The sequence below is a fragment of the Bos javanicus genome, chromosome X, assembly GCF_032452875.1.
Source record: "Bos javanicus breed banteng chromosome X, ARS-OSU_banteng_1.0, whole genome shotgun sequence".
In the NCBI taxonomy this organism is placed as follows: domain Eukaryota; kingdom Metazoa; phylum Chordata; class Mammalia; order Artiodactyla; family Bovidae; genus Bos; species Bos javanicus.
In genome coordinates, this window is record NC_083897.1 from 3,787,109 (window position 1) to 3,800,189 (window position 13,081).

At 45.9% G+C, this 13,081-nt stretch overlaps 1 protein-coding gene across 9 annotated transcripts in view; it reads right to left on the bottom strand.

Moving 5' to 3' along the window:
- Window positions 1–2,281: 2,281 nt before the first annotated feature.
- Window positions 2,282–13,081, bottom strand: part of SEPTIN6 (septin 6) — a 158,980-nt gene continuing 148,180 nt past the window's right edge. For 3 of the 9 annotated variants that reach the window (XM_061408548.1, XM_061408549.1, XM_061408542.1), the window contains exons 9-10: window positions 11,996–12,186; window positions 2,282–3,307 (exon numbers count right to left, since the gene is read on the bottom strand). In XM_061408548.1, coding sequence (XP_061264532.1) covers window positions 3,298–3,307; window positions 11,996–12,186 — 201 coding nt within the window. In that variant the 3' untranslated portion in view covers window positions 2,282–3,297. Of the gene's footprint in view, window positions 6,560–9,743; window positions 9,789–11,995; window positions 12,187–13,081 lie in introns of all 9 variants that reach the window. The other 6 variants (XM_061408544.1, XM_061408545.1, XM_061408540.1 and 3 more) reach the window with 3 other exon arrangements.

Here is a 13,081-nt window from a genome sequence, read left to right on the forward strand (position 1 = left end):
TTTCAAACACAAAAGGACACTGCTTAACTTCAGTTGCTTACAACTGGAGCCCAGGTTGCTTAGCCATTTTGAAGGTATTAGAAGCCTGGTTCTGTCCCTAGAAGCATTTGGCCTTCTCACTGCTCAGTAAGTCCCTAGGAACTGGCTCTCAGCACCCCAGCAGACCCTTGCCCCCATCTATGCTCTAGCAAAATGATATACAAATTTTAGTTAACCAAGCCCATTTCCCCACCAACTTGCATTAAAATATCAGCCATTTGTCTTCATTTCTGATTTCTTTTGACCAGCCAGTCACTTCTAAGACCTTTAGGCTTTGTGATGCATTCATCTATGCATGCTCAGTTGTGTCTGACTCTGTGACTCCATGGACTGTAGCCCACCAGTCTTCTCCATCCATGGAATTTTCAAGGCAAGAATACTAGAATGGCTTGCCATCTCCTACTCCAGGGGATCTTCCCAGTCCAGAGATCGAACCTGTGTCTCCTGCTTTGGCAGGCAGATTCTTTACCACTAGCGCCACCTGTGATGTGTTAAACAAGCACCAAAATGCATTAGAAGTGGGGTCGACAAACGGTGGCCCACAGGCCAAATCCAGTCACACTCCCTGTGTTTATATGACCCTCCCATGGACGGAGGAGCCTGGTAGGCTGCAGTCCACGGGGTCTCGAAGAGTCGGACATGACTGAGCGACTTCACTTTCACTTTTCACTTCATGTATTGCAGAAGGAAATGGCAACCCACTCCAGTGTTCTTGCCTGGAGAATCCCAGGGACCGGGGAGCCTGGTGGGCTGCCGTCTATGGGGTCACACAGAGTCGGACATGACTGAAGCGACGCAGCAGCAGCATGCTAAGAATGGTCTTTAAATTTTAAATGGTTGGAAGAAATATAAATAATAATAAGTCAGGACATGTGAAAATGAAACCCACACATGAATTTCAAATTTCAGTGTCCATAAATGCAGTTTTATTAGTGCACAGTCACATTCATCCTTCTATGTATTATCAATGGCTGGTTTTGGTCTGTACTGAGCAGTAAAATAGTTTCTGACACCATGTGGCCTGTGAAGCCTAAAATATTTGCCTGCTGGCCCTTTACAGGAAAAGTTTGCTGACCCGTGGCCCAGAGCAATGGTTCTTAATTTGGGGCAATTTTGCCCTCCAGGGGACGTTTGGCATTATCTGGAGAGTTTTGTCAGAACTGGGGATGGGGTAGTATAGTGTGCTACTGACATCTAGTGGGTAGGGATGCTACAATGCACACGTCGGCCTCCACAATAAAGAATTATCTGGTCTCAAAAGACAATAGTGCTGAGGGTGAGAAACCATGGATTGGAAGAACCTAAGATACTTCTAGTAAAGGGGAAACTCCATCCTTAATAGGAATTTCCTTTAGTGAACACCCACCTCCTTAGTTTACAGTAGCTCACAAAACCGTTGCAATCATTGCTGCAAGGGAGTTGTTGATATTCTTTACAGGGAGGTTTTGACCACAACTTGCCCCCAAACACACACAGCTAGCAAGTCTGTCTGGCTCCAGAACCGGTATTTTTCCACACCTCCAGGATGCCGGGGGCTGTGACATCATGGGCGAGTGTTGTCCCGCTCAGCTGCTCTCTAGTGTGCGAGTTGCACAGTGCAGGCCAGCGTCATTTTCCCTGGTACCCCTTCCATTCAGAGGTCTCCAAGGGCTTGGTGCGGAGAGGGTACCAACCACCTTCCGGTCTCCAACATCTGGCTATTTGGGAAATGAAGGCGAGGAAAGGAAATTCCACGTCGATTGCAGCCAGAATTATGAAAACTGACCACTGTCCCTCTTGCCCACTTGAATACTGGGAGGGACAAGGAAGCTTCCCTCTCTAGTAGACCCTATTTATAGAAGGCTTTTGGAGTCATGCCCATGAATTTTCAGGATGTTCACATCACAGTAATAATAAGAGAAGCCATGCAGCACAGTCCTTTTCCTTCTGGAATTAAAACTCAACCGACTCTTATTCTTATTCTATAGGATCTGGCACTCCACTTTCTCCATCTATTATCCTAGATGAGCTCAACGAATCAGTGAAATCCATGCTAATGAAGAAAAAGTAAAGGACTCCCCCCACCCCCCCAACCCCCCCCCCGCCCAGATGGGGGGTGTGGTCACAGTAGCCCACCCAGGAAGGTTGCAAACGGGCTGATGGTGCCTCCCTGAGCCCCTCAAATCACCCCCTTGAAAGGAAGCCACCCACTCCTCCTAAGGCAAACTCCTCCTAAGGCATCACCTAATAATCACACAGCCACTGAGCATTTCTTTGAATTTTATTGAAAATTGACATGGACATTATAAAGGTATCAAGCTAAACAGTGCTGGTTTTGGGATGTTTTTCCTGGTGAATGAAAGCCCCAGAGGGGCAGTGACTGGTCACATCTCTGAGCAAAAAGAACAAAGGAGAAGAAAGGAAGAATGAACACAGATTTTGGAAAACATGCAAAGAGGCTCTCTCAAGAGACACGGGACAGTGGAATGGCAATGGTCATAGGGCTATATGGGGATGAGCACACTCACATGGTATTTCGATCCAAGTTAAACCAATGAATTCGGGGCAGATTTATCAACATCAAAGCTCTCCCTCCAGGTCCCACATTGAGCAGAAACCTCTCTCAAAACCCCAACTGGCCTTGGAATGCTGAATGGAGTAATTTTGTTCTCACTAAGCTTAAACTCCCCCATCTCTCCTTTCCTTTCTCCACCTGAATGTTAGTAGATCGACTTGCCCCACTTGCTGAGGGGATCTGCAGAAGGTCTGTGAATGCTGAAGAAGATATGAATGTTGCTTGACTTCCTCATCCATATTCAGAAATGTTTAATAGTGGCTGTAGACAATCAACCCATTGAATCAGAGAAATGGTGTTTAAAAGGAAAAACAGAAAACTCAAATGAAAAACTTGTGAACAGTACTTCCACACCCACAGCTGAGGTCTCCTGCCTCAGTCACTTACACTTGGGTGAGTCATCCTGCAGTTGTCTCTCTGAGGTTACATTGGGTCCATTCTGCAGCTCGGACGGATCTTTTCCTGCCTTGTTAGGTTAGGACAAGACACTTCCAGTTAAAATACCATGTAAGTTGGAAGAGAGCTTCTTGCCTGGACACATGAACACTTGTTGAGAGAGAGAGTGTGTGTGTGTACGCGCGTGAGCACACAATTTGGAGGGAGAGGGAATTGGTTGGTTTCTGGTTTGAGACAATATGGAAACCCTAACTCTTCTATAATGGTAGTCTTCTCCTTTAGACTTAGTGCAGCTGCTGAAGACAAGATTAAAAAAAGCTGGAGAGGGAAAGAGAAAGAAAACATGAAATTAGCCAAAGAAAAAAGACATTCAAAGTAAGACAGGGTCAGGGAGGTGGGCAGTGTGAAGTAGCACAGATTATACATGGAGAAGACAGGTGAGAAATGGGGTCATGATGGGCCATCACCACTGGAAAATCTGCTGAGAAGGTTTTAAGAACACCACACACCAGTTTCAAGCTTCTTGTTTTAATAATAAAAAAAAAAAGCGCATATTGACAGCCACATGTGAATGCCAAATGATTAAAACAAACAAACAAAAAAAAACATAAACTAAACCAAAAGTGATCTATCCTGCATCTAGGAAAAGCAAACTTCTTGGCTTAAGAGAAATGAGGCGTGTGTGTGTGTGTACATGTGGGGATTTTTCAGGAAAACCATTTCAGTCTAGGGTAAGGGTGGGGCGGGACAGAGACCATTTCTAATGACTGGTTTTGTTTCGCCAGAAGTAAACAGAGTATTAGGGTAATTTTTTTAATAGTAACAATTTTACCCAGTAAAAAATCTTTTCACTGAAGAAGGAAAAAAATCTTTCTGTTTACAGTGAGACAAGATACCCGATAAAATAAGCATTTTAATTATTTTACATAGCCTTGGTTGACTTTATAAAGGTCTCATGTTCACGCACAAGTTAGATTTTTGTTTACCAAACTTCCTTGATGACAAGGGTCATCTCTGTCACCTGTTAAACTTCCGCACTCACAAGCCTCATTCCAGACTCCCAGGAAAGCTGAGCAGCTAACAGGTGTCCATGACTCTTATTGTCAGCAGAAGCACTCAGTTCAGCAGTGGGACTAGAGTCCTCTGCTTTGCCCATCCCTGCCCACCCCATCCTCGAATATTTTTCTATGGGATAAAAACCTCAAAGGCGCTCTAATGCTAACTATTCATTTTCTCCTGAACATCAAAAGACTTGTCTCTAGGAATGAACATGAACAGATTGAATCCATTTGTGAAAAGTATCGGGTCTCAGAAGACACTGAATTTAGCCTGACTTTTGCCATGAAACAGCCCTGGGACCTCTGGCAAAGTCCCTTCATTTCTCTGCACCTCAATTTCCTCTTACAAAAAGTGCATCCTACCTGTCTTCTGGACCCAAATATCTCCTTTCATACAAAATTCCTGCCCAGTCTCTGAAGGTCTCTCAAAGGCTGGGTGGCTCTAATACCTTCTGAAGTTTTCAGAACCACTCAAACCTCAAGTAGTTAATCTGTAAATAAATGTAAATGAGGGGACCTCCTATTTGTGATGCAAATAATTACTGGGGGGGGGGCGGAATGGAGACCGTTAGTTGTTTAAGTTTGGGATTCTTGGGAAGCAGCTGTGAAACTGGTCAAATAAGGCTGCAAATAAGAAGCCTTTCCCATGGAGACTTGACAGCCTTAACTTAGCATCTCCCTGAGCCAAGCTGAGGATCCAAGCTTTTTTTTTTTGGCTTTTAAATCTCCAAGCATAGGGTCTCCTAAAATGCTCCACTGTGTGACTTGGATTTTCTCAAGAAACTAGCTTCTGCTTTGGCAGCATCACCTTCATTCATACTTGCTTCTGGCCACTCACCAATCAGTGACTCACCAAACAATACATCTCAAAACTGCCCTCTTGCTTTGCCAACAAGAAAAGATAAAGTGTGTGCATTCGTTTGCTTTCCGTTGTTTCTACTTTTTGCTTCCTGTTATTATCTATTATTGAAAAGAGAACACCCCCTCCCCATTCTCAATACTTCAAAAAGGTCTGAAAATTTGGCATAGCCTTGTTCGATTGTGTGTTTTCAAAGCAAGTGACCAAAAAATAAAAAAGAAGGTCATGGTCAATGCCAGTGGGACTGTGAGGCAGAAATAGAAAGAAGAGGTGGGGCTTGAAGTGGACGAACATGGCAGGGGCCGGGGACCCGGCTGCCTGGCACCCCAAAGGAAAACTGTCAGTTACAATAGGAACCTTGGCTTAAAAGGCTAAGTGGAGTCCAGTCCAGCTGTAGCGGGGAATACTATTCAGTACACAGCCATGGATTACTGCAAAGGAAGGGTAGAGAAACGGCGTGTTAGCCACGGATCATTGCCAGTCACCGCCAGCTCTCCCTTTCTCACTGGTCTAACACCAAAGTCCAGTGTGCCTCGTGGCCCTGACAAGAGAGGGCTCTCAACTTCAAAGGGGTTCCCAAAGCCACTATCAGAGAGGCCCCATTATACAAATCCGGGCTAGAAGTTTTCAAATATCAAATCCTTAGAGGCAAAGTTAGGGACCTTCCAAGGTACAACATCTCTTTTCTCTTCTCCGACTGACAGTCTCACCTCCTCTTCTTATTAGGAGACACATGCAAAATACAGATTGAAACTCATCATCATCAAATTCACCAAATAAATAGACTGGAAGATTCCTCAAAGCCAAAGTAAAAACACTGATTCTTGAACCACTCAGTCTGGCAGTTTACGACACAGGATGCTTACACCTGCTACTGACCCTGCCTTGTTGGGATGGTGTGGCATCCTCAGGGAAATTACAGAGGAGATGCAAGACACCTCATAACAATTCCGTAAGACACTACGCTGGTACTAATATTCAGGTTTATTCTCCCTCCTGCATCTGTAGGGTACTTAGAATTACAGAGAGGGACATTTACGCTATTTTCTTCAGCAGTTGTGTTGTCTGGGAAGGGCTGGGTGCAAATAAACTCATTCCAGGTTCTTAACAGAGTTTGAGTGCAGTCACTTTTGAGTGAATCAAAACTGGAAAGGGCTGGGCTGACCGAAGGATCTCCTTCTGGAACCCTCTGAGGAGAGGCTGTGGTTCCTGTCAGGGGCTTAGTGGTGGCTGGGGAAGCCAAGTGACTGCGGACTAAGAGGGAAAGCCCTGCTGACTGGTGCTCACCCAGCCAGGCTGGATGCAAATACCTCGGGGGAACAAACAGCATTCGGAATTGGAACAGGGAAGCTGGTGGTGCCGTGGAGCAGGCAGAGCCCCTGCACGTGTTACAGTCAAAGATGGGGCGGGGAGTGGCCGGCGGGGGGCGCTGGGAGGGGCACTGGGATGCAGGATGCAGCTTTAAACCACGTGACTGCTGGCTTCTTGCCCAGAGGCCAGACTCAGTCCTCAGACTCTTGGGCTTCTATAAACCTTGGCAGGAAGAAAGGGGAGGGCACGGGTTGTGTGCCCCACAGACGTGTTAAGGGGGAATTAGAGAAAGGGAGGCCCAGCTCTGTTGCGCAGGAAAAGGGCGTCTACAGGAAACCCAAACTGAAAATGAAAAGAGAAGTTGGGTTAATGAATGGATGGATTAATGTAAAAAACAAAACAAAGGTTAGAATTGTCATGATGACTGATGGATAAATTAGAATACAGCTATGTTAGATGGTCTTAAGGTCTTACTGCATTGGCTTCTGGGAACATGCTTTCTCTCTCATTCACCCCCACACACCTCTGAGTGGCGACTGTCATGGCATCGGCTAGTAAAATAATCAAGAGCCACAAGAATCCTTTTTCTCTCTTCTTAATGACTAGGTCCTGACTAGTGCGCCCGACCCTGACACCTTGTACAGGAACACCTTCAGCAAATCTCCAAGTGGCTCAGGCCACAGCACAGAGTGCCAGGCTCTCAACCAGTGATGGCCTCACCCCACAGCGAATGCCGAGGGGGTAGAGGTTTCACCTTTGAAGAGCCCCGGTCCACTAACTGGTCCCCCGGGGCAAGATCTGTCTGAGAAGTATCTGGGGGTGGTGACTGGCCTCTGCACCAGGGTCTAACCACAGTCACCTGGAAACCTGAACAATGGAAATCCATTACTGGTTTGTGTTCACTCTGCACTTTGAACTTTCTCCCGTTCAAACTTCACCCTTGTGACATAAATGGGGACAATTTCCTCATTTGACTTATGAGGATGCTGAGAACCACTGCGAGGCCAACTGACTTGCCCAAGGTCACAAAGAGTCACAACCTACAGGAGCAGAGCCCAGATCCCTGGGTTGCTTGATTGTGACTCTCCTTCACACCACAGTGTCCCTGAGAACTCCTTGCCTGTGGACCCAAGCCCCTTGTTTTATTTTTTTTACCTGAACACATTTCTCTCATTAAAGATATTGGGGAGGGATAGTTAAAAGCATAAGCTGAGTCTATCTGTACAGTCGCTTCCTCAGAGTGAATACAAACACACACACACACACACGCATGAGGATGGCAGTTTATACCAAAACTAGTTTTGTGTTCTCATTCCAGTTCTGCCAATAACTCCCTGTGTCAGCCTTGGTAAGTCCCTTAACCCCATGCCTCCATTTGTTCATCTTGTGAACTGAAGATCAGCACCTTCCTCCTCTGCCTCACAGGACTGTCATAATGTGAAAATAAGATAGCGTGAGGAAAAACACTTTGAATAGTATTAAAAGGTCCTATGAAAGCTCAGCTCTTTTGTTCTTCCTTGTCTACTTCCCAGGGGAAAAGAAACCTATAGAACACTGCAAGGGCTTATGTCCTGGGCGGCCTGGGAAGGCTGAAATATTTTGCTAGGCGAACTGCCCATACATCATACTCTGTCCCCCTGCCAGAGTACCTACAACTGTGTGTGGGTCACAGAGGAAGTGTTTTGTTACAACTACAGATGGCTACAGACGGCAATCTCTATTTGGTTTGGAACTGCTCTTGTGGTCTGCTGGGGAGAAGCATGCCAGAAAAAGCCAACCTGCTTAGGGTCGGAGTTGGCTGTTCCCACTGCTTGCCAATTGACTCTTGATCGTTAAGTGTGGCTTTAATTATAGTTTTGAAAAAATTCCTTTTAGTAATGGCCACTACCAATGATTTACTCGGGGAAAGCCGAACCAAACTGTGTCAAACCACGTTAATCTGGGTTTCATGAACTGAAAGCTAACTGAGCAGGATGCATCTTTCCTATTTTCCTCCTTGAAAATAGGGGAACTGAGGAAATCACGTGAACCGAGCATCAGCCACTCTGCTGGGCACTAGGACTGCGGCCATGGACATGCACTCCACAACTGTGTCTTCCTAGGTTTCATTCAAGTCAATGCACAGGGCTCCAAGTCTTGCCTTTAAGCCAGACAAGAAATCATTTCATTGTTCTTTTAGGGTTGTTTCCTTTGGCCCAATTTCATAGGCCTTATGTTTCAGAAGCCTCTATGGACTTCCTCTTCGGGATTTGCTTCAAAGTAGGATGTTTTGCCAGCTGCCCAAAGTCCCTGGTGCAGTAGCTGCAGCAATTATTTTGGTGACTAACAGCAGGTTCTCCATTTAAATCATAAACTCCATGGTGAGTGTGGAGAACTCTTCTCAATATTGTATATTCCCCGATCCAAAGAAACCAAATGTAAAAGGCATTTATGAGACAACCAGGGTATTCTGAACCCTGGCTAGAAATTTTATGTGAATGAATTGTTAAATTTGGAGGTGTGATAATGGTGGCATTGTGGTTATTTTTTTCAAGAGTCATTAGCTCTTGGAGATCCATGCTGAAGTAGTGACAGATGAAATGAGATGCGTTTTGCTTTACAATAATCCAGCCAATTTGGGGGCAATAAATGAGACAGGACTGGCTTATGTTGACAGTTGTTTGGGGGCTGGGGGTTGGGTACATGGGGCTCCATTGTATTATCCTCTCTTCTTTTGTTCCTGTTTGAAAGTTTCTATGGCAAAGTTTTAAATGGCAATACGCCTAATTATGTTAGATTGAAAATATTTGTGTTCCTCTCCACTCACTACCTAAGTTTAGTAAAATAGATGGAAGCTTAATCACTGCTGTCATCAACCTATAAACTACGCAATGCCAGGGGCTGCTTTATTTACTCCTGTTGACATAACACCTCGCCCTCAGGAATGCATCTTACCTGCTTAGCTCCTTATCAGAGGTGTTCATGAAGTTGGTACTTGTAGATAAGAGTATAAGGAATTCTCTCTAATATCTAACTCTTCCCTTTCTTCCCCTTTTATTATGGTTTTGGGAGATTACATAGCCAAATGAAATTAGAAAATTTGAACCCCTCAGATAAGAAACAGCCACCAGAGGGAAACAGAGAAACAAGTTTCCATTGACTTGAAACCTTCCCAAACCTGGGGCTCAAAGCTGACTGTGACATTGCAGGACAGGGCTTGTGAATCCAACAGTTCCCCTCATCACTACAGTTTAGTTCATTTTGAAAGTAATGATGAAGTCTCCTTAAGAAAAAAAAGTGGCTAAAATGGAAACCTCAAATACCTATCACAGGTTCCACCTAGGCTAGGTAGAAAAGTCGGAAAACACCCCACTTTTAATCAGGAAGGCAAATATTGCACATGTACACTTGGAATCAAACTAGACTATTTCTCAATATTATAAGTCACAAGAGAAACCCGGCTAGAACAATGAGGCAGCTTCTTTGCTATTAGGTATGTGTGTTCTAGAAGCCACTGCCAGTTCTATTTAGAGTTAATAAAGCTTACCAGGGCCCTGGGTATCATGCAGCATGCAGCAAACAGCAGAGTTAACTGTAAAACAGTAAGAGCTGATGAAGATGGAGTGAGCTTGGGGAGAAATCAAATATTATGAATTGATGCAAATAATGAAGAGTTAGAGGTCAAAGGAGATTAGGAGGAGTGGGGAGGGGAAGGTGGGAGGGTGGGCTGGTAGGGATCCCCTGAAACAACAGTACTCTTTCTTAACTTCTTTAAGGGCAGCCAAAGAAAATTCTCAGTAGGTGACTCGATTAGATCCAACCACCGTCTCTCCAGAAGAAATGCTTCTACCCCCACTTTCGCCCTTCACCCACCCCCGCCCCCATCATCACCATGGGACCAGAGTGACACTGGGCTAAAGACAGGTCTTCCGGAGGTTAGGCAACTGTTCAGGGAATTACGTAAGAAGCCCAGACCAGCAGACACATATATCTGAAAGTATAGAAGACAGTAGGCTGTTTTGTCAGGCTCTCTTGTTAATAGGATGTGCCTGGTGTGAGTGAGGTTTTCACTCATCTCAAAACTGGAAACGGGTGCCATCACCAGCTCCAAATATTCCTAGAAGACTGGAGAGACATGTCTCCTTATGTGGGGTCTTCGGCTAGGGGTGGGGGTGGTGGTCAGTCAATTGGAGGCAACTAGGAGAAAGCCTGGTCTGGGAAGAACTTCCACCGAACAGCTCAATGGGGACTATTTATATAGTTGAGTGTCAGTGGGGTCCCAACAAATGAATCTCCTAATTCCAGCCAGCAGGCTGTGAAACTGCCCCAGGGATCCTGTTAACAAACACCTTGGGACTGTGAAGGCAGCAGGTTAGAGCTGGAAGACTAATTTAGACTTTTCTGATCTTAAAAATAGGAATCCATTCCTGCTGCTACAACTAACACACCATTACAGGTCAGTTAATATAGAGTGTGTCCAAAGAGGCTTTGTTCAGGGTAGTTGAATTTTATCATGTAATACCAAAAAAAAAAAAAAAAAAAAAGAGAGATCATCAGTGACTCTGACATACAGTGTTGTGACTCCGTGACAAAAATCTCTGAACAAATTGGTGAAAATGCCCAAATGACACTTTTGAAAAAAGAATGATCAGATGGCAAAACTTAGTGCCTTCAAAGTTAAGATATTTTACTGTTGCATTTTATTCTTGGTGAAATGTGGTACTGTTTTATTCCTAAGTGATGAGCCAGGGGACAGAAGAAAGGAAGATGTTTCCTCCTTCTGGCCAGTAACTAGCAATGGAGTCCAGCAAAAAGTGGCTAAGAACAGAAGGCACTGATGATGGCCATGTTGTAGAGCCTCAGACCACTTTAGTTTGGCTCCTCCGGTCACACTGCCCAAACAGCTGGAGTGCAAGGGACCACTACATGTTTTCCTGCTGTTGTACAAGTCCCGTCGGAAATGTTTTTCTCTTCTCTGGTTCTGGGATGAGGAATAGGTAACCCCAGCAAGCGAGGCCAGGGCTTGGGTCAGCATTCTTGACCCAATGGTAACCAGGAGCCCATACGTCCTGTGTCGCCAAACCCCAGGGGAGAGAGACGGACGGTGCAGTCGTTCCCCAGTGGAGGGTGGGCCTGCAGAGGATATTAGCATCTGAGGATTCAAGTTCCCAGCCAAGTTCCCAGCACCCCAGGCTGGGGACAACTAAGCACCCAAGAGGGAGGGACAGGAAAGGGTGAGAAATCAGGACCGGGCTGCAGCCTTCAGTGGCAGTGCTTAAACTCTGTTAGGCACAGCCCTTAGAACTGAGGGGGGTGAGGGGGGCTCCAGGGCTGAACCACCTCAGGCATAGGATGAGCAAGCTGGCCTGGGAGTCCTTCCAGCTCCCACCTCCCGGAGGGAGAGGAGACCCAGAGGCTTCTGCTATCCTCTCTCTGCCCTTCTTTTTGTTCATCTCTTTCTTGTAACTTTGCAGGTTCTCATCGCTTCCGCCTTTCTTCTTTCTACTTTCTCACTTGCCTTTTGCTTTTCCTCCCTTTTCCCTCCCTCTCCTCCTGCCTTGAGTTGGCAGGACTTTGCCAAGTGGGCGGAGCAGAGGGGCTGGTCCTCTGAGGCCACATACAGCCCTCGCCTCCTCTCAGCTCCCCAGATGTAGGGAATCTGTGGGGCCTGTGGGGACACCGAGACCAGGTCCAGGGGCCCAAAGGAGCCTATCAGCCCACAGCTGGCCTCTATCACCAGCCTGAGGGGATGAACAGGAGCAGAAAGAGGCCCTCACCCCAGAGCAGCCTGCCACTTACTTTTTCTTCTCTTTGTCTCTTTTCAGAGTCTGTGAGCCTCCAGCCTGGGAGCCCTGGGACTGAAGCAGCTCAGCCGCCGTCTTCCTCTGTTTGAAAGCGTTCACTTCGTCATCCAGGGATTTCTTCTTATCCTCCAGCTTCTTCTTCTCGTCCTGGTGTAGTTTCTTCAGACGGTCAAACTTCTCATGCAGCTGGCAGGGAAGCACAGGGGGTTTGGGGAGAGCAGAGCTCAGCTGAGCAGAGTGCGGGTCGGGCGGGGGGAGGTGGGGGGATGGAGTGGGGGTGGGGTGGGGATGGGTGGGCTCGTGACCATGAAGGACCCTGGGATCCAAGGAGACATTTCTGCCAGGGACAGCTATAATGTCACCAAAGGGCATCATGTTCTGAATGGTTCTCTTCTGCCATTTTATCTCCACATTTCTGCTCCTGAATATGGTCAGGGAACCATGCATTCTGTCTTATCAAGCATTTTATTTAAAGGAGTGCCCATAGTTACTACATATGAAAAATAATAACATCAGTTATAATGCAGAACATGTATTGAGTGCTTATTGTAGGCCAGATACTGGCTTTTCTAAGCATTTTATATGTATTAACTCATTTAATCATCACAACAACCCTATGAGGCAGGTTCTGTTATTATCTGCATTTTATGAGGAAACAGAAGGTATGAGAAGTTAAGGAATTTGCCCAAGGTCAACGCATTCTTTAGATGATCATATAATGAGATCTCTCAATAGGAAAGGGGCCTGTGCCTTTTCTTAGCCTCTCCAACCAGGGAGGCTCATTGGAGATTGCAGAGAAAACTTCGACAGTGCTGAAGCTGGTCAAAGAAAACACTTGTCCGTGGATGTGGAAGGAAAGAAAAGAACTTTAGAAAATGAAATGAATGTGGAAACCTCAGCTTTGATCAAGGGGAGGCTCAACTAGCCCTGATTAGAGTCAGAAACCCAAAGGAGAAGAGCAACAATGTTCTAGCATGTTACCGTGATAAGTGGATCAGGGGAATTAAGGGTGTGTGTGCATGCATGCTCAGTCGTGTCTGACTCTTTACACCCCCATGGACTGTGGCCCGTCTTCTGTCCT